This window comes from Typopeltis vanoorti, chromosome 14 (assembly GCF_054136105.1).
Source record: "Typopeltis vanoorti isolate ZY-2024b chromosome 14, IOZ_Tvanoo_1.0, whole genome shotgun sequence".
Taxonomy (NCBI): Eukaryota; Metazoa; Arthropoda; class Arachnida; order Uropygi; family Thelyphonidae; genus Typopeltis; species Typopeltis vanoorti.
Genome location: NC_143562.1, coordinates 63012699 through 63038574, shown reverse-complemented (window position 1 = coordinate 63038574; position 25876 = coordinate 63012699). Strand labels below are relative to the sequence as shown.

The following is a 25876-nucleotide window of genomic DNA, read 5'->3' as shown; positions in this document are numbered from 1 at the left end:
GAATCACTGGTTTAAATGCTTCCCATGCACTGATGATATCCTTCCCATCTAGCAACTAGTATTATAAGACAGAACCAAGCATACTCTTTAGCTGTTCATAATTTCCTGCTTTGTAGTTCAGCATGTAGCCTTTTCTCATGAGATATCCATAAATTTAGCTGCTTCCCAAGTCAGTACGACAATCACTGTCATTAACTTCAGGCAGAACAGTCACATCTTTAACTGAACCCCCCCCCCAAGACAATATAATCAGGTCTATCAATCTTTGACCTCGGGTTTGTTCTGTCACATGTGCTGTTTGAGGAAGTCATATCTCACATCAGGCTCAATAAATTTAGCTTCATTCTTCTCATGAGATTTTCACTACTAATAATCCATTCTCAGATAAATAACCATGATGATTTCTCATTTCACACCCATCATGTTTATTTGGTAATGCATTTTGTGATTACTAGCAACCAGTCTACTGAGTCTCTGATGACACTCTCACACTGATCTTGTTAGATTCCACCTCACACCAGATAGCTTCAAACTTACTATCACATGAAAAATTGTTACTAGTATTGCCGTCATACCCTGCTATCATAAGTGGACACATAGTCTACATGAGCTGGTTGGACAAGTTGCAGATTTCTGTTATCTAATGTCTTACTAATGCAGACATTTTGCACATGCTTAATAAGTCCAAACCGAATGAACTCACAGTTGTATCGGCATTCTTCCCATTATAATCTAGTTTCCCTGACTTTCTGGGTTAGTCTCATACCGATTAATTTCTTCAGAATCCTGACACCAAACAGATTTAAGTATAAGCTCTACTTCTTATACAAATCCATTCTTTCCTCAGACGCATTCCATATATCCAAAAACGTGCATTGATTCCTTCTACATTTCTATGCCTCTGTATACCTCTCATGTATCTTATAAGTCACAATTTATGATTTGACAATTTATGATCAATACATGATTTGCAGATTTTTGTTTGTTTATTTTGGAATAAAATATCATTGAAAACTAGAATAATATATGAAAATTTGTTGTTTTTAAGAATGTAATGTACCGAAATGTGTTATTTTTAAGTGACAGCAGTGCTGGAAATGAGTGGTCTGTTGAAGTGGCTAGGACTGATTTGCTGAATGCATTCATTGCATTAAATTGTGATATTATATTATTGGTGGCTTAAGGGTCACAACTGAGAGGAGACCATATAGCCTTTAAATGTGGAGAACCAACCAGGGCTTCTGACCTAATGTACAATCCTCACCTTCTCATGGTACACTCTGTTAGGTATCTACCTGGATACTGAACAAATGAGGATTGGATGGCAATTTCAGATTTAGCCAACCAAATTGTATTCTTATTGGCTTAAACCAAAATATAAAATGATGTTACAACATGACAGAATTTCATGCTGAATGGGGCATCTCCCCACGGTTAAACAAGTCCACCGTTGTTTTCGCCAGTGAACCAGGGTGAACAGCAAAAAGTCAGCTACTGAAACAAATCCTAAAACACACCCTAACTCAGCATCACCAGAGTTCAAGATCGGTACTATCAACATAAGAAGCCTGAATGGCAAAGAAATGGAGCTAGCTGAGGAATTGGATAAGTACCAGATCAACATAAACAAAAAAAGACAAAAACTGGTGAGATCTTTTCTTTCTGAGCAATAAATACAAAATATTGTATTCAAGCAATGACAATCAAGGAAAAGAAGGAGTAGCCATAGTATTCAACACTAAATGAGAGGCTAATCTTCTTGAATGGCAGGCAGTCTCAAGTAGAGTGATGTGGGCAAATATCAGAACTGGACAATGAGCCTTATTTGTGCCTATAGTCCCTTAGTAGAACCTTCTGTGGGACTATAGGAGTGGAGAAGTGGAGGAATTTTTTGAGGCTTTAGAGAAAGCAGCTGACACAATAAAAAAGGAAAAGTTGGTCCTTGTTGGGGATCTAAATAGCAGAGTAGGAAATGATTATCAGATATACAAAAATATTTTGGGAAAATTTTGAGAAAAGAACAAAGCTAATACTAATGGCAAATACCTGTTGGATTTCTGCTCAGGACATGGACTGATTATTATTAACACACCATGTTCCAACATAAAAATGTGCACAAATTACATGGAGAGAAGAGGCAAGAAATAAGAAAAGTCTCATTGACTATGTTATTGTCAATAATGATGTTTTCTCCCTGGTGCAGGACACCAGAGTGCACTGAGGATTTGAAATTGGAAGTGATCACCATTTAGTCTTGAGCAAAATAAAATTGAATTCCATATTGAAAAGAAGAACATGTAAGAAAGTTTTAAAGCGAATAAAAGTTGAGCAGCTCTGAGATGTGAACTGTAGACTAAAATACACAAACATTATTCAAGAAAAAAATGAAAAAGTTTGAGAACAGGAACCAAACCTTGGATATTCATTGACAAGCCCTGAAGAAAACACTGATTGATTCAGCCAGAGAGGCATGTGGTGAGGTTGACTGCAAAGAGAGAAAAATCAGAACTCCATGGTGTACACAGGAAGTTAGAGACAGTGAAGGAAAAGAAGAAAGCATGTCAAAAGTTCCTGGCAAATAAATCAGCTTGTGCTCTTAGAGAATACAGAGACAAATTTAAGAAAGCTAAACAAAACTCATGGGAAGACTTTGGGAGGTAAGAACATAGAAAATAAATATCAAGAAGGTGGCAAGATATTCTGGAGGTTGTTGAAGAAGCTCAGAAATGGAGGAAAGAGTGCTGTAAAAGCAATTAGAGATGATAAAGGTGATGATTTGAAAACTGGAGAAAAAGATATCCTTGAAGTATGGAGTAATCACTTAAAAAAATTGCTAAATGTATCAAGCAGTGATAGCAGTGGTAAAAAACACTCAACAGGGATGCAATCAGGAATACATATCCATACTTGAAGTAGAAAAAGCCGTCAAAGGTGTGAAATATGGAAACGCAACTGGAGTAGAGCTCTCATAGTATCCATATATAAAAAGGGAAATAAAATTGAATCTGAGAATTACAGAGATATTTCTCTACTGAGTGTTCCTAGTAAGATTTATGCAAGTATACTTGAGAAACAGAGAAGGATTGTGGAAGAAAAGCTTGGTGAAGAACAAGATGGATTCAGGCCAAATAGAGGCTGTCAGAATCAGATTTTCACTTTACAACAAATAGTTGAGAAATCATGGGAATATAACAAAGATCTGTATTTAAGTTTTGTAGATCTGGAAAAGGCATATGACAATGTGCCGAGAGAAGCTATTCAAAATGCTACAGTTATATGGTGTCAATGTGGAATTATATCAAGCAGTACGTAGTCTTTTTTGTGTTGTAAGTCAGAAGGAAAATAGTTTGATGTTAAATCTATTGTCAGAGAAGGATGTACATTATCCTCTCTGTTATTCATTATCTATATGGATCACATTATGAAGGAAACTGGTATTAAACCTGATATCAAAATTGGAGATGTTAATGTCAACTCTTTACTTTATGCAGATGATGTTATACTTTTAAATAAATAAAATACATGACTGCAAGACTCCCTTACTAAACTGAATAACTGTTGTAATAAATTTGGTATGAAAATCAGCAATGACAAGACAAAGACAATAAAAATAGGCAGAAGTTGAAAATATCAACTGCAATGTGAATGGAGAACCCATAGAACAAGTAAAACATTTCAGCTACTTATCTATGGTTTTTAGTGAAGATGGTAAATTAAATATGGAAATAGACAACAGAATCAACTAAGCTGGTATGGTAGGAAGTCAATTGAATAAATTTATATGGAATAAGAGAGTATTAATCAAATCACTAAATTAGCTGTATACAAGACAGTGTTCAAACCAATTTTAACTCATGGATCTGAGAGCTGGATCAGAAGTAAAACACTTGACCAAAGACTAGAGATTGCAGATTTAAGAGTCCTGAGAATGATTAGAGGCATGAACAGATGGCATCAGTGGCAATATCATTATTAAAAATTGTTAGCATCCAGGAATTTGTTAGCAGAGCTCATCTCGTGGTATCGTGTGAAACCTTAGTCATAAAACAGACTTGTCATTGATCAGTCACTGATAACAGTGTTTCTGCTGTAACACGGGAAGTGTTTCTGCTGTAACTTGTTAAAGCAGTTTTGAGACACTCTAGTGTGAGGTGGAAGTTGCCAGGAAAACATATTTAGATGTTGCTATGGGCCAGGGTCCTCGTGGTTAGCCTAGTGGCTATATGCCTGGGGAAGGAGTGTCCTAGGTTCAATTCCCGTTAGCCGGCCTTAGGCGTGGACTGCAGGGTTTTTCTCCCTGCGATCCACGCACTTGAGGGTTTTTTCATCCCTCAAGCAGGCAAACTGGCCCCGTGAACACAGGCTACAGTCATAGGATATGGTACTTAATCCCTCATTTGGAGAGCTCATCCAGTCCTAAGGGGCAGTTGAGGAATGCAGGGAGGGAAACCCCACATGAATGAATAAATAAATACCAAGGAATGTGGAGGGTGGTGATAAAGAAATGTATAAGCAACTTAGGCTAATGAAAAGGGAAAGGTGATCATTTATGGGTGATTTTAATTGCGATAATATAGATTGGAATGAAGAGATAACATTTGAGAATAAAGAAAATGAATTTCTTGAGAGACAACTATCTTAGGTGATATTTGAAGATTGAGAGTTATAGATTTGATCATTTCATCATAGATTGTGATTGTGTGGAGGGTGTTCAACAACCTGCCAGTTGATTGGAGACATCATGAGGTGGTCACCTGGACTGTGGCTAGCCATATGAAAACTTTGGTGAAGAAAGAGTATATGTGGAACTGCAAGGCCACTGATTATGAAAAGTTAAGCAGACAGCTTGCTACTAAATCATTGATTGAGGAATTAAGCAAGAAGGAGATAAATGCATTCTACTTGGTCAGATGTGTTCTGAAGGTCAGAAGGATTAATAAGGTAGATGCCAAATGGATGAATGAAGAAATCTATGAAATCTAGAGTAAGACACCACATGGATGCGACACAAGATGAATAATGAATGGTAATAATGAGTTGCACAAAGAGTATAAAGTGTGAGCTGACTAAGTTAGTATGAATAGCAAAATTGTAACATGAGCAGAAATTACCAAATCAAGCTAAGATAAATTCTGGGGAGATTTTTGACATGTGTCAAGTACAAAGAAGAATGATTATGGCAAGACAATAGATGAAACTGGGAGATAGGTAACTACTGCAAAGACATAGTTGAGGTATTCAGTGAGCAGTTCATCAGGGTGTTTCATCCTCATCAGTGTGAAATCATGAGAAGCTCAGGTGTAGTAGAAGTGGGAAAAGAGGAAATGGGAGACTTACTGGTGAGTGAGTGAGTAAGAGTTATGTTGAGGAGTTAAGTAGGCTTGATGTCAGTAAAGCAATAGCACTTGATGGCAGTCTCAAAGGAGTGGAAGGAAGGTAAAATTATTCCATTTCACAAATATGGTGATAAGGCTAAGGCTACAAGTTATAGGCCGATATGCACATCTGGAGTTGTGGTTAAGGTATTCGAGAGATTAGTGAGAGCTAGGATACAGAAACAGGTTGATAATACAGTATTCAATGTGATTGTTATGGGTTTGTTAAAGGGAGATCATGTTTTATCAGCTTATGTACTATAACAAGGTTATGAATGTATTGGTCAAGGGAGATGCATATATAGTGGTATACGTAGATTTTGCAAAGGCTTTTCATAAACTGCCACAGTTCATAACTAAATTGGAGCAGATGATATTGGTGACTGGCTGTCAGGAAGTATCACCAAGTTGTGTGTGTTGTTATTATTACGGGCTACTCCATGGAGTCCTTAGCTGCATCGAGGGAGGCCCTAATTATCATGCCAGTCACTATTCAACATTTGTGCAATATCTCTCATACTTCGCTTTGAACTCATTCACAGTCATGGCATCTGCAGCAGACACTGGCAGCCTATTCCACTTGTTCATCACTCTCCAAGCCAAAAATCTGGTCCTGACACCCCTATTAACTACACTCTTGCTCAGTTCCCAAGGATGGCTCCTAGTTCTCCCACTACAAAACCTGTTCTGAAAAATCTTCTGTATTAATCTTGTAACAACTGTTCAGTAATTTCTGTCTCAATCATGTCATCTTTTTTCTACCTCTCAACAAATTTCTGGAAGCCACAAATTTTTAACTTGTCCTCGTAAGGTTCATTCCATAGACTTGATACCATCTTGGTAACTCCTTTCCTCTGGATCCTCTCCACCTTCTCCTCATCCCTAAGAAACCCAGGTGACCAAATCTGCACACATTAGTTCAAGGTGTGGTTTTACCAAGGTTCTATAAAGGGGTATGATAACCTGCTTATCTCTGATCATCAGGGTATTCTCAGTAATCAAGTAATCTCATGAGCTGCTTTAGCCAGTTTTGCAATATGCCCTCTTAACTTTAACTCCATATCCACTCACACCCCCAAATCCCTGGCTTCATCGATTTCTTGGAGTATAGTTCCATCACATTGATGGAACTATACTCCAAGAAACCTATATCCCAAAAGAGGAACATCTCTAGTGACATGCTACAGAGGTCTGTTTTGGACCAGTGTTGTTTCACTTATATTAATGATATTGGTATTGTATATAGCTATACGAGAGAGATAAACCAAGGGATCCGACAGGGATGTCCCCTCTCAGCAACTCTTTTTAATATCTACTTAAATGAAATAATAATAAAATGGAATAAAAATTTACATCAAGGAATTAAACTTTCTTCTACAGTAAACTTAAACACTCTCCTCTTTGCCGACGACCAAATAATAATTACAAATTCTGAAGATAAACTACAGAAAACTATTTTAGATATAAATGAGATATCCAAAGATTATGGTATGATAATATCAACAGAAAAATCAAAAATTATGGCCTTTAAAGGACAAGATCCCTAAAATAGTAATAGATAGCAAGATCTTAGAACAGGTGAATTCATTTAATTACCTAGGATGTACAATCACATATGAAAATGAAAAAGATATAAACGTAAAAATTGCAAAATATTTAAAAATAACAGGTGTAATTAACTCTATATTTAAACCAAACCTAGTTCAAAAACAAACCATACATTAGCTCTACCAGTCTTAATGTATGGAAGCGAAATCTGGACAATAAAACAAAAAGACAAACAAAGATTAACAACAGCAGAAATTAAGTTTATGAGAAAAACTGCAAAGTATACCTTATTTGATCACAAAAGAAATAAAGAAATTATGAAAGAATTAAACCAAGAACCAGTAATAGAAAAAATTAAAAAATATAAACATAAATGGATGGAACACATTCAAAGAATGAAAACAGAAAGATTACCAAAACAAGCCATAAAGGCCGGAACAGGCCATGCTAGGCCTAAATCCTTTATATGCATGATGATGGTATTGTACTGGAGATAAAACTGTTTGCTGATATACAAAACTGGAGAGAATAATGAGCAATTAAGCAGATGTTGTGGCCATGGAACTCTCAGTTCAGTGTTGCAAAGTATAAGGTTCTGAAATTTGGTAGGCAACAATGAGACAAATTATACACTTGATGGAGAAATTTTGAAAGAGATTTGGGAGTGGTGATGAACAAGTTCAGAGGTTACATTGCATTAGAAAAGTTACTACATCATATTATGGTAATAATGCAGAGGACCTTAATGTACAGAAACAAAGAGGTTATGGTTCTTGGATGTTGAAAAATGTTTAGGTTCTGATTCTATTGTATAATATTCTGATTGGGCCTCATATGGATTATTATGCACAGATGTGGTCGCCTGGTTTTCATGGTGATGAGGATATATTAGAAAGAGTCCAGTGAAGATTCACAAATGTGCTAACTGGTCTCTGGAGTATGGGATATGACAGACTGAAGACAGACTGAGGAAATGCAATTTGCAAATTTTCATGAATTGGAGGAGGAGAAGGGATATGATTGAGACATCTAATTTGGTAAGGGATTGTTACTGGGTTAATGTGGAAGTAATTCTTCATGGTATGGAAGAAAGAGGGTAGAACAAGAGCTATCCCTGGAAACTGTATAAGAAGGGTGTGAGCAAAGGTGTAAAGAGCAGGTTTTTTGTATGTAGAGTGGTTGGTGAGTGGAATGCATTGCCTGACAATGTGGTGAATGTAGACACATTGAATGAGTTTAAAGCACAATTTGATAAGCTTGTGTGTACCTCCTGTGATGAGCCTTTTGACTCCATGGAGGTCTGGTATTAATACTAATAATGGCTAATATATATATATACAGGGTGTTCGGGATAAATTTGACAGTTTCGTAAGGAAAAAGAAAATCTTCTTTGTATCTATTAAATTTAATGAATTGACAAAAAAACATTACAGGCAGAGTTAATTATACTATCAACAAGATTTACTCAAAATAACCACCATTAGCATCGATCACAGCTTCAATTCTGCTTCGGAACCTCGAACAAGCTGATGCTACAGTCTCCCTGGGAAGGGCCGCAAAAACTGTTTTAATTTTATCCATTAACTGGGCTTTTGTATTACTGGAAGTGCGATTGGTGTCTTTTTCAACTGCGCCCCATACAAAATAATCCATGGGGTTAAGGTCTGGGGAGTTTGGAGGCCAAACATTTGGACTGGTGAAGTTGTAGAAATTTTCAGACAACCATTTTTGACTTTTCCCAGAGGTGTGGCAAGGGGCCGAATCCTGCTGCCATACATACGGCCTACCATTGGCTACCCTTGTTATCCAGGGCTTGACTACAGTTAGCAACTCCACGAACAAAGCCCGAATTCCAATGCCAGGGTTCTTCAACACCTGTTCCTGCAGATTTGCGAGGAATTCTGCTGTACGAACGCAATCAGATCGTCTGCTAGGGATCTTTCTTCTTGCTACATCCTCGTAGTCACCATTGCAAGTCTCTAGTTCATGCCTGATTGTTTTTACTGTATTCAGGGAGCATTGGGCAGCAGTCGTAATATCCTTATTTTGATGGCGGGCACGAATCATCATGATACAAGTTATTCTCTTCCATGATTCAGGTGGGTTCCAGCTATCCATCCTTTCTGACATCTTGTATATGAATGAAGAAGGGTCCAAACTTTTAAATGAAGAGAAGTGTGTGTTAATACATGTAACTTACGGAAAAATATAATTAATTATAAATATGTCAAATTTATCCCGAACACCCTGTATATATATATATATATATATATATATATATATATATATATATATATATATATATATATATATATACACACAGTATATACAGTATATATTATAGTACAATATAGCACAGTGTATATTATATATTATACAGTGTGTATATATATATATATTTTTTTTTTATTTTTAAATTTTTAAAAAATTTTATTTATTTATTTTTAGAGTTCCTTAACAGATGAGCTGCAACAAAAAATTGCTCATGAAATGAACCTCTCTGAAACAGCATTTTTAACTTGTATCAAGCCAGAAGATACATTTGAGCAGTGTAAGTGATATATACTATTAAAAAATTAAACCTACATTCCTTGTCATAACATATCAAAATGTTTTAAGATTTTTGTTTTTTCAGGTAATTTTTGTGCATCAATACTAAATAACTTGGATGTGTGAGAAGATATTAAGTTTTTTAATTTTTCATGACAGGAATTCTCAGAAGTAGTTAACTTTCTTTTAACAGTCATAAAATTTATGTGGTGAATGAATCAGTATAAAGCAAAATGATGGTGAGAAGAAATGCTTCCAGTTTTTTTTTTTTTTTTCTTCATGTAATTGGAACTTTATTTATGTAATTTTTAACACTATTGTTTTATTATAATTTAATTTAATTTCATTTCATTTATTTTTACTTTTTCAATTTCATTGAAACTGTACAGCACTCCAACACATGGCTCCTTCTAAGATTGAAATTGTTCTTGAGATTTGGATAATGAATAATAATTTCCACACTTACTATGAAAAGCATTCAAATCTGTAGGTGCTTCTATGTAGAAGTAAGCATCATCTCAAAGAATTCTGTGGCTGGCATTATTAATTCCATGTTTTGCAAGGCTGGACTTAAGATATTTATTTAACTTGATATAGGATTATTGTTCAGAAATATGTTTTGTAAGAAGTGGTCAGTTCATCCAGAATCTTTTGGAAAGACACCTGATGTGGTTGATAGATTTTGTACATGACTGCAAGATGAAATTTCTTTAGGATATGAGCAGCACGTTTAGAGGTACCTTAAAGATTATTATTATTATGGACTTTGTGAGAGGCACATCTTAACATCAGGTCTATCATATCTTAATTTCATCCACTTTGTGCTCTCGCAACCCTATCAGGCAGTGCATTCCAACCACCCTCCATCCAAAACAACCACTCCTCACCCTCTTACTCCTTCCATTCATAACTTCCAGGAATTTTTCCTTTTCCTTACTTGTTCCTCTTGATCTACCATATGAAAGAACTCCCTATTGTCAACTTTGTAACTACTCATACCAGCTACTGAATTAGAAACTTTTATTTAATGCCAGGTTGAACTTTCTTTAGCCTGAATTACAGCACCTGTGTGGTTTGGCATAGATTCCACAAGGTTTTGGATTGCATCTACATCAACAACTTACTAGGCATTCACCAGACTGGCTCAAATTTGATGGAAGAGGACTTTGCTCCTGGGATGTGATTTTTAAAATGTCCTATACATTCTCAATGGCGTTCAGATCTGGGCTTTGTGGTGGCCAGAGAAGATCGTGGAAGTTGTGGTCATGCTCACTGAACCACTGCCGAATGATTCTTGTGCGATGGACAGTAGCATTGTCATCCATGAAACAACCATCACCTGCTGGATAAAAAGTCAACATTGCAGGATGGACTTGATCAACAACAACAATGTTCAGATATTGCTTGGAGGACACTTGATCTTCCAGCAATATCAGGGAACCCATTCTGTATCCACAGAACATGCATGACACCATCTCAGGAACCTTGAGTTGTGTTTAAAGCAACCTGTGTTCATTTCTTCATAGGGCTCCTGCCAAACTCTGCCTATCATCGGAACATAACAAGGTGTACCATGACTCATCAGACCACAACTTTTTTTCAGTGTCCAGTCACAGTGTTCCTGACACCACTGTAGACAAATTTCCAGATCTTTACAGAAATCATTGGTTTTTGTATAGGCATGCTACTACCAGTTGTGATCGTCTTCGATTCCCTGCACATAGTTTTGGTGAGATATGGGTTGGGAACAGCTGCACAGAGGAAGTTCAAACAAGTTTTGTTTGTTCATACAAGCCTTCTCAGATGATGGCGATCTCATTCTATCTTAAGACCACAATTACACCTCTTAGGCAAGCCATGTCAGTTATTTTTCCGCTGATTAAATACCCAGGAAATCTTACCTTTTGAGAAACCATTCAGCTCTGCTATTTTCAAAATCTTGGCCCCCAACCAGATGGGAACCCAACATAAGTCACTAAGGGATAACTACCTGAGACAACTTGTAATGGAATATACTAGGGTTTCGAGAGTGCTCGATCTAGTAATTGCATCTGAGAATTTGACTATAACGTATATGACCACATTGCCACCAACTGGTGAGGGTGATCATAAGGTCTTGATCCACACATTTAGCCACCTCCCAGGTGGCTAAATGTGTGGAATTTTCAATTAATACTGGGTATATGTGGAATTACTGAGCTGATAAGTATGACAAGCTTAGATTAAAAATGATGGTACAACAAGAAATGGATGTGAATAATATATTACAGAACTTTAATGTGAATAATCTGTGGGATTGGATGGTATACCAGCTCGAGTCTTATGTGAAGCGACAAAGGAATTGTCAGTGCCTTTGACCATATTGTTTAATTTAAGTCTCAGATCTGGGTTAGTCCCGAAGGGGTGGAAAGAGGGGAAAATAGTTCCAATTGCATAAAGGAGGCTCCGATACCGCTGTTGCAAATTACCGACCAATCAGCATATCAGGAGTCGTTGTCAAGGTATTGGAGAAATTAGTCAAGAGCAAAATACAGGAATGGATAGATGGAAATGGGATACTGTATGGGGGGACATTATGGTTTTGTGAAGGGTAGATCATGCCTCAGTAATTTGCTCATGTTTTATAATACAGTGATGGTTGAACTGGATAAGGGTAATGGGTTTACAGTGATACTGCTGGACTTTGATAAGGCCTTTGACAGGATACCACATGGAATTCTAATCAGTAAACTGCAGCACATGGGGATGGATATAGGGTTGGGATGAGATGAATAGGAGGGTGGTTGATGGAGAGATATCAGAGAGTAGTTTATTCAGGAGTAGAGTCCAAAAGAAAGCCTGTGACTAGTGGTATGCTACAGGTTTCCTGTTCTTGGACCACTGCTATTTAATTTGTTCATTAATGATATAGGAAAAAATCTGAGAGGAACTGTTCATTTATTTGTTGATGATGCAAAGTTGGGTAGAGCAATAGTAAATACACATGATGTCAAAATTTTGCAGGATGATTTGGATAGATTGGCAGACTGGGTTAACCACCTCACCAGCCATTATGGATCAAATACGGATACGCATATGCTTCGTATCCATCACATATTTCAATGTAATATCAATGGTATTAAAATTTTAATATGCACTTCGCATCCATGATAAATTTGACGTCTATAGACGTCTTGGTCGGTAGGGTGGTTAAGGAGAATGGATGTCAGTTTAATGTGGCAAAAGTGTAAGATTATGCATTTTGGGGTGAAAAAATTAGCAGCAGTATACCACATTGGTGGAACTGTACTCCAGGAAATTGATGAAGCCAGAGATTTGGGTGTGTTGGTGAATAGGGAGTTTAAGTTTGTGGGGGGGGGGACATAGCAAAAGCAGCTAAATCAGTTCATCAGATCACTTGATTACTGAATAATACTTTATTCAGTAATCAAGCAGAAACAAGCAGGTTATTGTTCAACTCTTTATTAAGCTTTGATAAGACCCCCATCTTGACTACTGTGCCCAGATCTGGGTGCCAGGGTTTCTTCTTGATGAGGAGGAGGTAGAGAGGATCCAGAGGTGAGTGACCAAGATGGTAGGTCTATGGAATGAACCTTATGAGAACAGGTTGAAGATCTGTGGATTACAGAAATTGGTTGCTAGACAGAAAAGGGGTGATATGATTGAGATATTCAAATTACTGAGGGGTTTTTACAAGATTAATTCAGAGGAAATTTTTCAGAACATGTCTGGTGGTGGGAGAATTAGTGCCATCCATGGAAACCGAGCAAGGGTGTTAGAACAAGTTTTTTTTACTTAGAGAGTGGTGAATGAGGAATAAGCTGCCAGAGTTGTGGGTGCCAGGACTGTGAATGAGTTCAAAGCAAAGTATGATAGATACTGTGCGAATGCTGAATAGTTCTTGACATGATGTTTAGGGCTTCCCTTGATAAGTCTAAGGGCTCCTTGGAGTTGCCCGTAATAATAATAATAATAATAATATACTTTTCCCTCATTAACCGCTCTTGTTACTTTATTATAAAAGGCAATTAGATTACTAAAAGTACTACTTAAACAAATCCATGTTTACCCTCACATATAACATCCCCTCATCAGCCCAATGCTGTGTATTGGACAGATGAAGGTAATGTTAAGTTGTCCAAAATTTAAGAGAAATACACTTCCGTTCTACCACCACCTTTATGCAATGAGACTATCTTACCCTCCTTAAGAACCTTTCCCATAGCCTGACTCTCAATGAAAACCCAAGTCAACAGAGCTGTCATTTCCTTACCACTTTCTCTTAAAACATATGGTGATATCCCATCTGGTCACATTGTCTTATTGACATTCAGAGAACTTAGTATTTGTAATACCTCTTACTTAAATATAAAGAGCTAATAAGCTTCATTTCGGCAACAAAAACATTATTTAAATTAAGGGGATATTAAATACCACATTGTTTTAAAACCGAATAAGAAACTCAAAGTTTGAGTTTCTTATTCAATTTTTGTTGCCGAAATGAAGCTTATTAGCTCTTTATATTTAAGTAACTTAATGGTTGCACCTGTTTGGAAACTCGTATAGCAGAGTATAAGTTCTTTTCGCTATACACTTTGGTATTAACTTGGTCTAGCTACTCACTGATGAAGCTTCAAAAAAGGCTGAAACCGGTCTGGTTAGTGACCTCCCCACCATAATGTAATAACAGCATACATTTCCTAGGAAATGTGTTTTTACATTATGGAAAATACCTAAGAATAGCGATCAGAACTTTACCGACTTTGCTGCGAGCTTTCCGGTATTGCACTACGTATTAGGGTCACTTGCATTTAGCGGACGCTAGTGGTCGCCGATACTTTATAGTTTACTATATTCGGCAAGAAACTCTCTGATTCCAATCTTTGAGTTTCTTATTCGGTTTTAAAACAATGTGGGATTTAATATCCCCTTAATTTAAATAATGTAATACCTCTATTCCTGGAACCCTCTCCACCCCTCTAGTAATTAAACTCTCTTTCACTGGATGAAATAACCTCAATAAAGTGATCATTAAACAACTCCACCATTTCTTCTGAATCAGTTACTGTATTCCCATTTTCATCTAACAGTGTCATTCTTCAACAATTATTTCTCCTCCTACTGGCCACAAAATGAAAGAATTCCTTCGGGTTTCCCTTGGATTTCAGGGCAAATCTCTTCTCATATTCAAGTTTTGCCTTCCTTCCCATGTCACTTTCTTAGACCGAGTCTTATATCCCCCATGCAACTGATCTCCATCGCTCTTATACTTTTCCCATAATAACTTCCTTTTCATATACAGTTCCCATTTGATATCATTAGTTATCCTTTTACATCCATTTGTGTTCTATTTTTTACTCAAGGTATAGAACTTGCCATTGCTGTTAAATAAATATTTCTTCACTAGTTCCTATGCATTTTTGATATCCCACCCTTCCAATTCTTCCACTCATGGAACTCCCACAAGCTGATTTCTAAGATTATTATAATCATCTGCCTTATAATTCCACATAAATTCCTTTCCTCTCAATGCTTTTGCACATCTACTCATTCACCAAGTCGAGACGATGTAGTCACTCTCTCTCTCCAACTAGAAGTCAGGAATGACATTGTTGTGTCCTTATTTACGATTATTAAACTTTCCTTTTCTCCTTTCAAGTGAATCTCTATATTTTCTTTAATCAAAACTTAACTATGCATGAGATATTACAAAATTCAAATATTTAAGTTTTTTCTCCCCTTAGTGTCCTTAATATTTATATTATACTGCGCCTTTCAGGACATTTAGTTTAATATATATAATTCGAAAACAAGGAGCAAAATACAAAAATATGTCTGAGTGTGAAACTATTAAGTGGTCGTGACCCTCTATCTCATAACTTAACACATTAATTTCCAGCGTGATTAGGTTCGTACGTTTTTCAAGTGGTGCATTAGGCAGCAATTTCAGACAACCGTATTATTAGTGAATGGAAGTTTATTTAAAATCTCAAACATGGTACAATTCAATTTCTATTATATAAAACACAATTCAATACTAAAAATAAAATTTACGAAATTACACAAGCAAAATACAAGTATTAGGGAAAAATCCTATTTTTTATCCTTACAGACAACCTCACCACATGCCTCTGGCAGAATCAATCAATGTTTTCTTCAGAGTTTGCCACTGAATCTCCAAGGTTTGATTCCTGTTCTCAAACTCATTTTTTCTTCAATAATCTTTGTGTATTTTAGTCTACAGTTCACATCTGAGAGCTGCTCAACTTTTATTTGCTTTAAACCTTTCTTACATGCTATTCTTTTCAATATGAAATTCAATTTTATCCTGCTCAAGACTAAATAGTGATCACTTCCAATTTCAAATCCTCTGTACACTCTGGTGTCCTGCACCAGGGAGAAAACATCACTATCAACAATAACATAGTCAATGAGACTTTTCTTATTCCTAGCCTCTGCTCTCCATGTGAATTTGTGCACATTTTTATGTTGGAACATGGTGTTAGTAATAACCAGTCCATGTCCTGAGCAGAAATCCAACAGGTATTTGCCATTAGTATTAGCTTTGCTCTTTTCTTCAAATTTTCCTAAAATATTTTTGTATGTCTCGCAATCATTTCTTACTCTGCTATTTAGATCCCCAACAAGGACCAACTTTTCATTTTTCATTGTGTCAGTTGCTTTTTCTAAAGCCTCAAAAAATTCCTCCACTTCTACCTTAGTAGAACCTTCTGTGGGACCATAGGCATAAATAAGTCTCATTGTCCAGTTCCCCATTCTCATATTTGCTCACATTACTCTACTTGAGACTGACTGCCATTCAAGAAGATTAGCCTCGTATTTTGTGTTGAATACTATGGCTACGCCTTCTTTTCCTTGATTGTCATTGCCTGAATATAACATTTTGTATTTATTGCTCAGAAAGATCTCACCAGTTTTGGTCTTTTTTGTTTCAGTCACCCCTATTATGTCGATCTGGTACTTATCTAATTCCTCAGCTAGCCTCATTTCTTTGCCATTCAGGCTTCTTATGTTGTAGTACCCATCTTTAACTCTGGTGATGTTGAGTTGGGGTTTGTTTTCAGATTTGTTCCAGTAGCTGACTTTTCGCTGTTCGCCCTGGTTCCCTGGCGAAAACAATGGGGGCCTTGTTTAACCCGGCGACGCCCCAGCCGGCATGAAATTTTGTCATGTTGTACCATCATTTTTTATTTTGGTTTAACCAATAAGAATACAATTTGGTCGGCTAAATCCCAAATTGCCAGCTCATCCTCATTCGTTCAGTATCCAAGTAGATACCCAACAGGGTGCACCACGAGAACGTGAGGATTGGACATTAGGTCAGAAGCTCTGGTCGGTTCTCCGCATTCTTTTAAAGGCTATGTGGAGGTCTCCTCTCAGTTATACAGCTTTGACCCTTAAGCACCCCGCTACTTACATAGGATTTTATATTTTTATTTTCTTGTTACACTATGATAACTGAAATTTTTACATTCTTGGTTATCAGGGTGTAACAAAGGTCCTTTTAAATAAATTTTTTTTCTTAAAAGAAATTTTTCTACAAATTGTTCGTCTTCTCATATCCTTGTTTCCCCCCCCCCCTCTTTTTTTTTGCATTATCCATTTACTTATAACTGATGTATTTGACTTCTCTGTTTTTTTCTTTTGTTTCTCCTTTCTCTTCTAGCCTTGCAGTTATTTACCTCTGATTTAACCTTAACTACCTCTGATTTCTTTTCAGTTATTGACTCCTCATTTGATGATTTCTTCACTTTATTCACGTGGGATTCATGGTTCCTTTCTTGAGGCTCATTTCTCCTTTCTTTACACAACTCATGAGTTTGCCCCCTTTTCTTGTAATATGTCTCCTTCCCAATAGGTATAATTCCTTCCTCACATAATCACATTTAAAGTCATACCTAGACAGAAAAATCCCTACCCAGGATCAGCTTGATGTGTGGAAGAGAGGATCCTGGTAGGATCAGAAACTCCTGCAAAGCATATAATTTGAACTCAGGCAGGTATAACTTAAGATTTACAGACCTAGAAGCACAAATCGTGGAAGTTGTGACACCTGATGCTCTCACTCGTTTTTGAAGATGAGTGATATTATCTTTGGCATAAGGCTCTATTATCTTAAAGTAATCCTCAGATATGATGGATGATTGAGCCCCAGTGTCCAGCAAAGCATTGCAGTGTCTTCCATATGCACTGGCCTTCACCTCCATCTTGTATAGATGCTCCTTTCTTCCTTGTCCCTTTTTCCATACTCTATTTGTATAAGTATGTGAATCTAAATCTCTATCATAACCTCTACTAAAGCACTTCTTGCTACTGTAACAGTTCTGAGCAAAATGTCCCAGTTTGTTACAACTGAAACATCTTGGGGGCTCTCTACCGCCTCTTTGGTCATTAGCTCTCCCATTATTTTGAGGATTAGCTGTTGCTTGTTGTGGGGTGATTTTGGACAACCTCTGCATAACTGAATCCAATCGATCGAGAAGGGGTCTTTGCAGATGCTCAACTTCCTCTTTAACTAACTTAGTGGTTTCCTCAGCTCTGCTATAATTAGGCTCTGGGGTCTTTACAGATAACGTTTCTAGTTGTCTCATCACCTCGTTTAACCGATCTATAGTGGGTTTTTGGAGTATTTCTATTTCTTGTTTCACAATAACCCTGATATTATCTGAATCAGTACACGATTCTGTCAACTTGTTTATTACCTGCCTATTGTCTTCCTCTGGTCTCTCTCTTGCCTTAGGTCTTTCTCTTCTTTCCCTACTCTCTTTATTATTTCCTTGCCCCTTTTCAGAATTGCCCTTTTCTTCAATTATGTTTATTAACCCTGGAACATGTGCAGGACGGAGGTCTCCAAGCAATTGTTCACGATCCTTTACAGCATCGTAACATTCACTTAAACTGGACAATCTTTTATTGAATGCCGTCTCCTTTAACTCAGGTCTGGCTCCCTGTTTGAATTGTTGAAAAATGGCCCAGTCCAAGTGAGGCTTTTCTTCACTAAGGACACTCAGGGTACTAGCTATCATCAGTAACCTGTTATGGAACTCAGCCACACTTTCCTTTTCCTTCTGAGAGCACCTCTGGAGCTTCCATAAGTTAGGTCCCAAAGTTCCCAGTTTTGAGAACTCGGAAATTAGGACTGTCTTAAATCGGGAGTAATCCAGGGTTTCCTTCAGAATGGGAGAGGAATACAGGAAAGCTTTAGCTTTTCCCCACCACTTTACTCCGGAGCAAGACTAGCAACTGAAAGTCAGTCCATCCTCCAATTCTCCTAAGCTCTTCTATGTAACTAAAAAAATTTAGGACGTCATCAGTCTCCTCACCCGAAAATTGTGGGAACACCTGCTGTGGGTTAATATAACAAAAAAATTCGCTGTTATCCATGCCTAAACTACTTGTAAACCAATTTACACTAATTTACTCTTTAAAATTTTCAACAAAAGTTAACTAAACTTTTGCCTCTCAGTTGTCTGACCTGCACCCAAAACCAACTCGTTGTGAATAGCTTATAATTAAGATTTTAATTAGCTAAACTAGATCCTGTCATCTGCACCATTTATGTTGTGTCCCTATTTACGATTATTAAACTTTCCTTTTCTCCTTTCAAGCGAATCTCTATATTTTCCTTAATCAAAACTTAACTATGCACGAGATATTACAAAATTCAAATATTTAAGCTTTTTCTCCCCTTAGTGTCCTTAATATTTATATTATACTGCGCCTTTCAGCTCAGTATAATATTTTTCTATTTTTCTATGATCCTCTATCTTGTGACTTGACACATTAATTTCCTGCGTGATTAGGTTCGTACATTTTTCAAGTGATGTATTAGGCAGCAATTTCAGACAACTGTATTATTAGTGAACAAAAGTTTATTTAAAATCTCAAACATAGTACAATTCAATTTCTATTATATAAAACACAATTCAATACTAAGAGTAAAATTTACAAAATTACACAAGCAAAATACAAGTATTAGGGTGAAATCCTATATGGGTATTTGCGATCATGGCATCATAACAGACTTTACACATATAAATATACACACATAATCCTGGAACAAATTAACACTTTACTTAACCTTATACGAGTCAGAATGCTCTATATTGCTATAATACCATGGACTTAATGTCCATGGTATTATAGCAATATAGAGTAGGTTAAACTATCATTTCGCTATACCCATACATAAATTTCGCATACATAAATCTCTAGCACATGAATGCTTATCAAATAATATAAACTAGTTTACTCTCACTCTACTCTGATTTGTACTAAAGTCCTAGTATATCTTCGACTGTCCAGTAATTAGCAATGATTGCAACTATATGCGATTTCAATTTATACAAGATTTTACAGTACCTTTCTAGGACGAACCCTGGTTTTCACGATCTATACCTTTCGTGCTTGAATTAAGGACACACACAGGATCTTCTATCGCTATGGAACTCATCACGTGGGCACGGACTTCTGTATGGATTTTCTTTCCCTCGATATGCGCACTGGATGATGAGACACATAGACAATTCCTTCCTTCTTGTAACTATACGGCGTTCCTCATCTCTTGCAATTGGAATACGGGATCGAATTCCCGCACACTTTGTTTCCTTGTTGCGTCGGAGGGAGATAACTTCTACGCTGTCACTCAGGAAAACCCGTGTTACCTATACGAAAATTTCGTGAAGAAACCGAGAAAAAAAAACCTTGTGTGTGTGTGGGGGGGTGGTTCCTAACCCTTTTATCTGCATGGCCCCTATCAGCACCAATTTCTTTTCTTCCCCCTACTGGAGTCGATCTCACTCACCAATTAAAGTCGTGTTTTTCTGCTCAAAACATGCTACGGTTCATTGCACGCTACTCTCACGTGATGAGGTCTCACTTCGGGAGTTGACCTTGAGCGATCGTCATTTGTTTTAAGCTAGCCTCTATACTAAATTAATCCCCTTTTTAGAATTTACTTGAATATTTTAATCTCCTTTTTTCAAGTGTTAAACTAGCTTCTCACATACAAATTCTTATCTCTAATCTTCTTTGTCTTACTTAACCTATTTTTTCCATATCCTTTTTTTTTTAATAAGAATCCTTTTTTTATTATTTCGTTAAACAAACAATTTCTGCTATAATTAATTTTCTTGGATGCAAGCATATTTTCTGTCTTTAAATATCTTGTATTAGCTACTTACATAGGATTTTATATTTTTATTTTCTTGTTACACCATGATAACTGAAATTTTTACATTCTTGGTTATCAGGGTGTAACAACGTTTCAATTATACCGATGCCAGGACCGAATTCAGAACTCTTGAACCAGGCTCAAGTGCCTTGGGCCTGGCTCCCACTGAAGAGACCTCAATAAAGGCCCGAAACTAGTCTGGGTAGTGGCCCTTCCCTTAATGCATAACATTAGACATATCCGCAAGGAGATGTGTTTTGCATTATGGGAGATACTGAGATAGGAGTGTTGGTAGCTTGCTCCACCTTTGCAAAGAGTTGTCCTGGTGTTGTACCACCTTACCCCAGTCCTGAAGATACTTTCAGGCGCAAACTTTGTTTGCTCACACTTGGATAAAGGATTAAACTAATTTTATTATTGTAGCACACACTTATAGAAATACTTTAAATCACTGAGGAAATTATTTTTTTGTATTAATGCTCAATCATTTTTCTTTTCAGCATTAAATTTGCCACTCATGCATGCATGAATCTTGTCTCTGGATTATTGGTGCACATGTACCTCATTCCATCAATTGCTAACATACCATACAAATATGGACAATTAATTTTCTTAATTATTGTTTAATTATATATATCCTGAAACCAATAAATTATTTTCCCTCCACATAGAAAGGAATCTATTGGTTTCAGGATATAATTAAGCAAATAAATTTTCCACATTTGAATGGTAGGTTAGTAATGGATGGAATGAAATACAGTACACCAATAATCCAGAGGCCAACAGAAAGAAAAGAATTTCACTTATCTCAGTTTCTCATATTCCACTATTATATTTTTCTCTTCATTCTCACATCCTGTCGACTGTGCCAATTTGTTATATTTTTATGTGTGAGCTTGTTTTGCTTCATGTATGGTTATTCCCCACCTGTATCCAAATTTGTTATATTAAAGACAGTCATGGAGTAAGATAACAATCTATTTAATTTTATTTTTGTTGTTTAAATGTTCCGGATGGTGCATTGACACTGGATCAATGTGTTGTCTTCTAAAGAATGAAGCTTAATTATAAAAAATTTAAATATTTACTTTAAACATATAATTATATACAATAGATAATACAAACCAAGAATAGCATAAATAAGCTCAGTAAGTTTCATACTTAACTTTCACAGTTAATTTAATTCTGAGAGAAATACATGAAATATTTTACAAAACAAACTGAAAATAGCATTGAGCTAAACGCTCCGTAGTCTCACTTGACCATATGGAAACTTTCTTTGTATCAGTTATTTTGTGTTTGTTCATTCATTCACTCTTGCTTATCTCTCAAATTCCTTAGAATACAAAATTAAAAACCTCACTTAATTAATATACTTGCACATGTCTCCTTTCTGTAAACTCATTTCCTTAATGCATCTTTTCCTCATTTTTCTGAATGCCCACTTAGGGAATAACACAGCAATGTGTTTTAGTTTATTAATTTATTAGTTTTAATTTATTAAAAAAATTCTAGTTATATTTGCAGCCTCTAGGTTTCTCTTACGCTGGTTTACTCCAGTTAAAGAAGTTTCCTTATGTGGCCATGCTACATTAGCAACTGCTTTAGTTCTTTTCAAATGCTGTGGTGAGTATTTTTTAAGGAATTGTTTTATTTATTAAAAATGAAAATGTTTCATATTTTTTTTCATTATTATTACCAGTATCTGCTTGCTGGCCAAGTGGTTAGTGTTTCTGCTCTCCAACCAGTAGAATGTAGGATTCAAATCTCACTACTGACATGGATGTCTTTCATTGGGTGATGAATTTCTTCCAGTTTCAGATATTCACATTGTTTTTTTGAAGATGTGAAGTGTCTTGAAAAAATTCTATATTGGGTCTCTAGCAAGTGTTTTCTGAAGTATTTGATCCTTAGATTACCAACGGTAGTATTAATGTATTGTAGGTTTACAACCTTTAATGGGTAAAAATTCACGAGTGTTGAATGCTTTTAATATATACATCCTCTGTCCAAAAAGAAACCGAACTTTTCGAAAATAGAAGAAACTAGTAGCATCACCTGTTGTATCTTTTTGTTGTCGAAAGCAGCAGCCTTCATTAGTGTTGTGTGAACTGTTTATGACATTTGTTTCATTAGAAGACAAGTTATAGTGCCAAGAGTGACAGTGTGTTTTGACGAACAAAAACGAGTTTCAAACAGAGAGCTGCAATTGACTTTTGTGTTAAACTTGGTAAAGGTTTTACCGAAATGCATCAAATGCTTCAAAAAGCATACAGTGATGAATGCTTATCCCATACTCAAGTTTACGAGTGGTTTAAGTGATTTCAAAGTGGTCATGAGAGGCTTGAGGATAACGAAAAGCCGCGCCTTCCAAAAACTGGACTGAGCAAAGTTAACATCCAAAAAGTGCGTGATTTCATCAAAGAAAACTCGAAATCGTCCATGGGATTGATTGAAGATGAATTGGGGATTTCAAAATCAACTGTGCACAACATTTTGACCGAGAGTTTGGGTCTTCGTAAATTGAATTCGCGATTTGTTCCCCACAAGTTGACCGATGACCAAAAAATGTATTGAATTGAACACTGCAAGGACTCAAACTTCCTTGAAACGATTGTTACTGGTGATGAAACATGGTGTTTTGAGTAAGAGCCTGAAAGAGTGTTGAGTGGAGACCACCAGAAGAGGGGCATCCAAAAAAAAGGTCGCTTGGAGAAGTCAAAAGTAAAGACAATGTTGATTTGTTTCTACGATTCCAAGGGCATTATCCACAAAGAATTCGTTCTGCCTGGCCAAACGGTCAATGGTGAGTTTTATCTCGAAGTTTTGAAGTGATTGATAGCGAGAATTCGTCACGTATGACATGATTATTGTGATGCAGGCAGCTGGTCACTTTTGCACGATAATGCACCATCTCATCATTCGAACATTGTGAGACAGTTTTTGAACAAAAACCAAGTTTGTGTTGGATCACTCGCCGTATTCACCTGATTTAGCACCGTGACTTCTTTCTCTTCCCCCCTACTTCATTTGCCAATGAAAGGAAGGCGATACGACACCATTGAAAACGTTCAAGCGACAGTAACCACAACCCTCAACAGTATCCCAAAAACTGATATAAAAAACTCATTTAACGAATTAATTGACCTTATAATTGGCCTGTGTTTCATATTCTATCAAAAGTTCGGGTTTCTTTTTTGGACAGAGGGTGTGTGTGGACTTTGCTGGTTCATGATATATGACTAAGAGTTTATAAATCAGAACACCACAATAAGATGATAACATTTATTTTAATTGACATGACATTTCATTCTAATTGCACAGGATTTCTTCAAGTGTAAACATACAAACTAGTAAACTGGTACACAATAAATAACGGAAAAAACTCACGTAGAAAGATTATTTATTAGTATAATTTTCGCCTGTGTGTCACAGGCATCCTCAGTACATTAAGCTCAAAATTAAACACTAACTGACAATTCCAAAAAAGCGCCACCTAAGTAGCTGGTGTAGGATAACTAAAAGGTCAATAACTTTCCTAAAAAAAAAAAAAAAAAAAAAAATTAATATAATAAAAAGTTAGGAAAGATTAGCTGATTTGTAAAGTACTATCTCCCATAAAGGGGACAGACGTAAGCCGTCGGATCTGTTTAAGTTAGGAGAATGAAGTAGAGTTTCACATGTTTCTTTATAAAGGCGTTCCATGGGAAACTGACTTTTGTGAAGAACTCTTGTCTTTCTCCAATGAACTCTGTGTCTAGTGAAGATGGCATGTTCAGAAAGTCCAGACTTTTCAGGTTTAAAGTATTCAATATAAGATTGGTGTTCTTCTAGCCGAATAGAGGCAGATCTTCCCGTTTGTCCGAAATAAGATAATCCACAAGAGCACGGAATCTGGTAGACATCTGGATGATTAAGATGTGGAAGCTTGTCCTTAAGAGAAGTGAGAAAGGTGGAGATTTTTCTAAACTGTCGAAAGGCAACAAAAATATTCAGTGGTTTTAAAACTTTTGCTATACGTTCACTGATGCCTTGTACATAAGGGATAGTAATGCGCGTTATTTCCTCTGTGTTTGAAGAGGAAGACATATTAAAACTATTCAAAGTTCTTTCAATGAAGCAATTCTTATAACCATTAGATAGAAAGGAAGAAGTTATGTATTGTAGTTCTTTCTGTAAAAGATCGTCTGTAGAACAAAAGGAGTGGGCCTGATGAACCAGTGTTTTAATAGTTCCTGCCTTTTGACTGGGATGGTGATGAGATTCCGCATGGATATAATGGCCTGTATGAGTCTTCTTTCTATAAACTGAGAAATGTAGGTTACCATCTGGTTGGTGAAGAATTAGAAGATCTAAAAAGGCTAACTGCTTATTTGATTCTATTTCTAGGGTAAACTTGATCCTAGGATGAAATGCGTTTAACTTAGTGAGAAATTGTTGAAGTTCATCAGAAGAGCCATTCCATACAGCAAAAATATCATCGACATATCTGAACCAATGCGTAGGTCTGGGAGAAATATTGTCAAAGATACGTTGTTCAAAATGTTCCATAAAGAAATTGGAGATAGCAGGAGAAAGAGGATTACCCATTGCTGTTCCTTCAATTTGTTGATACAACTTATTTTTAAAGGAAAAATAACCAGAATTTATTACAAAATCAAATACGTTTACAATGTCCGAAGGAAATTCCTGTTGTAGTAATTCAATACTTTCCGAAAAAGGCACATTTGTAAATAAAGAAACAACATCTAAACTGATCATGATATCAGAGACGTCCAAATGAAGATCTGAAATTTTATTTTTGAAATCCAAAGTATTTTTTATATAAGTATCAGTTCTTCTAGTTGAAGAGGAGAGTAAATTAGATAAAAATTTTGAGATTTTGTAAGTGGGGCACCCTATACAATCTACGACTGGTCTCAACGGAATGCCTCACAATTTCTCACTAAGTTAAACACATTTCATCCTAGGATCAAGTTTATCCTAGAAATAGAATCAAATAAGCAGTTAGCCTTTTTAGATCTTCTAATTCTTCGCCAACCAGATGGTAACCTATATTTCTCAGTTTATAGAAAGAAGACTCATACAGGCCATTATATCCATGCGGAATCTCATCACCATCCCAGTCAAAAGGCAGGAACTATTAAAACACTGGTTCATCGGGCCCACTCCTTTTGTTCTACAGACGATCTTTTACAGAAAGAACTAC

General features: G+C 36.3%; 1 protein-coding gene across 2 annotated transcripts in view; it reads left to right on the top strand.

Annotated features, from left to right (window-relative positions):
• LOC150099541 (phenazine biosynthesis-like domain-containing protein 1) overlaps positions 1 to 25876 on the top strand; it is a 179394-nt gene that overhangs the window by 6575 nt on the left and 146943 nt on the right. For both annotated transcript variants that reach the window (XM_090404060.1, XM_090404061.1), the window contains exons 2-3: positions 9372 to 9474; positions 22195 to 22293. In XM_090404060.1, coding sequence (XP_090260186.1) covers positions 9372 to 9474; positions 22195 to 22293 — 202 coding nt within the window. The remainder of the gene's footprint in view (positions 1 to 9371; positions 9475 to 22194; positions 22294 to 25876) is intronic.